The sequence below is a fragment of the Alosa sapidissima genome, chromosome 10, assembly GCF_018492685.1.
Source record: "Alosa sapidissima isolate fAloSap1 chromosome 10, fAloSap1.pri, whole genome shotgun sequence".
Classification (NCBI taxonomy): domain Eukaryota; kingdom Metazoa; phylum Chordata; class Actinopteri; order Clupeiformes; family Clupeidae; genus Alosa; species Alosa sapidissima.
Window position 1 is genome coordinate 12634737 of NC_055966.1, and position 5000 is coordinate 12639736.

Here is a 5000-nt window from a genome sequence, read left to right on the forward strand (position 1 = left end):
CGTTAGCGTTGTCAACCTATTCGCAAGCAACTTATTAAATGAATTAAAATATTAGCCTTTTTGTATCATCCAACATTGCGATTCATAGACTTATTATGTGAATATTATGCAAAAATTGATAACAAAACCCAAGCTTGATTTGTGTGGCTATGCAGTAAAAATTGTAGCCTCTGAGCAGTAGATCAGCCAGTCCCTGATGATGATGAGCCCGAAATTAGCGATGAGGAGGCCATGAGGGACAAGTACAGAGGATAAAAGAGTAAACAATATGAATTAAAATGATTTAATGTAAGAAAGATATTTACAGCATATAGAGTATAAGTATATTACAGCAGTAAACTACATGATCAACCTATATGCCTTGTTTGCTCAGAAGTGAGTGTAGAAAAGGAGTAGCCTACATCACCAAACGCCAATATGATAGCCTACCCACGCTGAAAAACATGTAAACATTAGTTCAATATGCCTCTTTGTGGAAGAGTGGAATACATTTCAAATGCTTTATTTCTTTCTGTTTTTGTTAATTAACCTATCCTTGTGGAATAGTGGAATATTTTTTGTTAACTTCTCAGTTTAAGTTATTATATAACCTTTACACATTTGTTGAACCATGGTACTAATAAAAACTACAGGATAGTAAGAACGGAACTGTACGGAAGAACGGAACGGCTTAATTTATCCAATTTCCAGCACCAAAACGTGGGCTGGTCTTGGGCCTGAAAAGTGGCCCCACTCCGGCCCTGTACGTGTGTGTGTGTGTATGTTAGTGTGTCTTTTGAGTGAGTGACTTCTGGTTATTATTGCTTACACACACACACACACACTCTTGCCTTGTAAAAATGTAGTAGTACATTTCAACATCATCATCCTGAACCGGCAGCCCTTTGCTTAACACCACCCTCTACAGGCCGATGGGTGTACAGTCACTACATGTACACACGGAAATTAATGAATAGTATGCCCCCATGGATGACATGCCCCCAGTGGATGTCAGGTTAATCATCTATCCAGAAACACGCACAACAAAGATCACATGTCATACATATACACACACATGCCCCCCCCCCCCCCACACACACACACACACACATGCACACAACAAAGATTACATGTCATACATATACACACACACAAACACAAACACAACAAAGATTATATGTCATACATATACACACACATGCACACACACACACATGCCCCCCCCCCCCCCCCCCCCACACACACACACACACACACACACACACGCTTACAACAAAGATTACATGTCATACATATACACACACATGCACACACACACACATGCCCACACACACACATTAAAATACAGGGTGCATAAGTATTCATACCCCTATGTTAAACCTATGTTGAATTCCCATAGGAGCAGCAGATTTTTATTTATAAAGGCCAGTTATTTCATGGATCCAGGGTACTATACATCCTGATAAAGTTCCCTTGGCCTTTGGAATTAAAATAACCCCACATCATCACATACCCTTTACCATATCTCACGATTGGCATGGGGTACTTTCCATAAGATAATCTCTCAATGCAAATCAAACCAGCTATTAGGCTAACTGAACACACACACACACACACACACATACACACACACACACACACACATACACACACACACACACACACACACACACACACGCACACACACACACACACACACCATACATGCCCCCCCCACACACACACATGCACACGCACATGCCTACACACACACATACACATGCCCCCCCCCCCCCCCCCCCCCCCCCCCCACACACACACACACTTTATTTTCATTTGTTTGTTGTTGTTTTATTGTTATACTGTGATATATGCTGATATAGTCTGTGGTATGTTGTGATATATGCTGATATATGGTGATATATGTTGTGATATATGCTGATATATGGTGATATATGTTGTGATATATGGTGATGTATGCTGTGATATATGCTGATATGTGCTGATATGACACAGGCTGAGGTCAACTGTAGGTCTGTCGACGTGCAATAAATATCAAAAGTTATGTGCAAACACCTGTCTGTTCTACTCATTTCAACTGACTTGTAAAAACTGCTCAAAAAAATCCAAATTCTTTGACATATAGGAAGTTTTTTTTAACAGTAACGCAAATAGTACTTTGCGATACTATCCCTGGTAACGAGTTACTCTTATCATAGAGTAATTCAGTTACTAACTCAGTTACTTTTTGGAACAAGTAGTGAGTAACTATAACCAATTACTTTTTTAAAGTAACGTCCCCAACACTGGAGATGAGCTCCTGTTGGCACATCATCATAACACGCGCTTCACAACATAGACTCTGCTCCTGTGAGCAGCAGTGCTCTTGTCTCTAGTCTAGGGGGTAGTGTGTCGAGGTGATCTGGCCTCTAGGCTGCAGTGTGTTTTCTTACCTGTAGGGGGCAGTGTGGTGGTGTAGACTGCAGTGCTATCACCTGTAAGGAGAAGAGTGAAAGCATGGTTGGCAATACACGTATGCTAGCCTGGGTGCCATTCCGAACTTAGTCCCGCCCACAACTGAGGTCGGGAAGTTCGGTCTGGCATTGCTTCATTGTGGTGGAAGTATGCTCGCCCTATATCAGGCAGACCAATCAAATCAGGCTTTACGATGATGGACAGGTGAGCAACAGCGCCTGGTCTATCACGTCATCTGAGCACGCTTAGATTAGGCTTATGTTTGAAACAAAAACGCTGTGGCTAGAAGGATACATGGCTTTTAAGACCCCATATTGAAAATTCATATTATTTATTGAGGTTGTATCACTTAAAATTATTATTTCTGAAAACTTTGGAAACCTTTTGTGGGAAAACTCGTGGTTTCACTTTCATCAAGGGAAAACAGCGCTGTTGCATTGCGACATGTTACCCCGTTTGAAATCTCTGATTGACCACCTGTTCGAGGGATTTGCGACACCCTTTCCCAGCTGTTTAACATGTTTGTAGCATATCAGTGTTCAACAGAATTATTTTTAAAAATAGAGAGGATATAGGAGCAGAAGGATGGTTTGTGTGTTTTCTTCCTACACCTCAAGGTAAGCTATTTTGTTGCTCTGATTGGTTAGGTCTATCCAATTGAGTGCAGAGGCATTCCCCCCCTTTATCGGTTGAAACACGCCCCATAATTACGTCCTAATGGAGCAGTATCAGACTCATATTCTGACTAGAATTGAGTATGACTACGTCAGGCTACACGTATGCTATATGATATATGAATTTCAAAACTCAAAATATTTTTTATTCAACTGCCTGTCATTAGGTACATCAAACATGACTGAAAATGACTGAATGAAAAATGACTGCTTTAACAGTGTGTGTAAATCAGGCCTTTCCATAACACTTGTAACTCTAACTCTCCTAGGCTTACACCGTGCCTAAATTATTATTTTATTATTATTAAGAAACACAATGATTGTGTTGCTGTAGCCCAGACATCAGCAACGTAAGTCATTTTGTGCATGCGACCAATCACCAACTTGCACTCTCTCTTGCGCTTTCTCTCGTATTTTCCTACTCACTCCTCCCGGTACCTGCAGAGACGTTTGTGCTTTTAAGTGGCGTATTTTTCAGGACGTCTGGTCACTCTAGTGATTTCTCAACTTAAGGGGGCAGTGTGGCGGTGTTTTTTCACCTGTAGGGGGCAGTGTGGTGGTGTTTTCTCACCTCTAGGGGGCAGTGTGGTAGTGTTTTTTCACCTCTAGGGGGCAGTGAGGTGGTGTTTTCTCCAGAGCCATAGAGAGTTTGCACAACTCAAATCATGGGCACCATGTTTCATCCCAACGTCGGATGATTCTACAGTGTAACCCTACGGAGCCAATACGGTATGTTGAAATAAATAGCTTATTTTCGCCATTAACAGGCCTATAAATTATATGATCAACGTTTGTCAGTATGTAAGAGGCCCTTACGGAAATATTCCAGTGTATATTTAACTTCGATATCTTAAATGGCCCTGTAAAATGTCTATTGTAGTGAGTGACCACGTCGCCTAATCAGTCTCGGAGCAGTGTTTACATGGAATGCTAGCGAAAAAGCTAACGCCAGGATAAGGCTTGGCTAACTTCAAACTTCATTAATTTCTAAAGCAGTGTGCAGAACTTTTTTGACAGATGGTATTATTATAATTTTCCTATGGAATGTGTTATCATAAGTCAAAGAGACCCTTGGCCTTTGTGTTATTCCTGCAGCAGCCTATAGGGGGCAGACTCTACTCCTGTGAGCGGCAGTGCTCTTGCCTCTAGTCTAGGGGGTAGTGTGTCGAGGTGATCTGACCTCTGGCAGCAGTGTGTTTTCTTACCTGTAGGGGGCAGTGTTGTGGTGTAGACTGCAGTGCTATCACCTGTAAGGAGAAAAGTGAAAGCATGGTTGGCATCAGTGACGTCGTTAGACCTGGGCATTCGAGGATATAGCCACTGATGTCCTGGGAATAGCCCCGGATCTCCACGGAACGCCACGGCAAGAAGCCACAACTGCAACATTGTTACTAATGCAGATCTGGCGTTCCTTATGTAGTCGGAATAATTTGTTGAATTTGCAAATTCAACATCAGTGTTCTTCCCCCCTCTGTCGAACTGATCTTACCAGAGCCCGTCTAGAGTTTAATAGCCTACTATTGCAGCGTATAGTTAGTTAATATGGATACAAGAAGGTTTTTTTGGAGGGGGGAAACCAGCTCTAGCTTTGAATTAATGGTCTGTGTTACTAGCTAGTAGCCAGCCTCTGTACCTCGCTAGCTTTAAGACACTTCATTTGGATAACTAAAGAGATAAACTTACTTATGTATCCTACCTATATCCTACCTATGTATCCTACCTACCTAGCTCTGCGGGATCGAATCACATTCTTCATAAACATTCGTTTTCCATGAACTTGTTCCATTAAGTCTACTAGTACAGTAGTCAACAGGCTTTTTTTAACACTGCAAGCTACCATAAACCGACTGGAAGAGCCAGGCTAGCCACAGGTAGCCTAGTCCTAGGCAAACA

General features: G+C 41.9%; 1 protein-coding gene across 9 annotated transcripts in view; it reads right to left on the reverse strand.

Annotated features, from left to right (window-relative positions):
* g6fl (g6f-like) overlaps positions 1-5000 on the reverse strand; it is a 21399-nt gene that overhangs the window by 4989 nt on the left and 11410 nt on the right. For 5 of the 9 annotated variants that reach the window (XR_006034774.1, XM_042108033.1, XM_042108036.1 and 2 more), the window contains 2 exons: positions 4313-4354; positions 2412-2453 (listed from right to left, as the gene is read on the reverse strand). The exons of 1 other annotated variant lie outside the window; for it this stretch is intronic. Coding sequence is in view for 5 of the 8 variants with exons in the window: in XM_042108033.1 (XP_041963967.1) it covers positions 2412-2453; positions 4313-4354 (84 nt within the window). In the remaining 3 variants the exon portion in view is untranslated. Of the gene's footprint in view, positions 1-2411; positions 2454-3678; positions 3821-4312; positions 4355-5000 lie in introns of those variants that run through there. 3 more of the 9 variants (XR_006034775.1, XR_006034776.1, XM_042108031.1) reach the window with 3 other exon arrangements.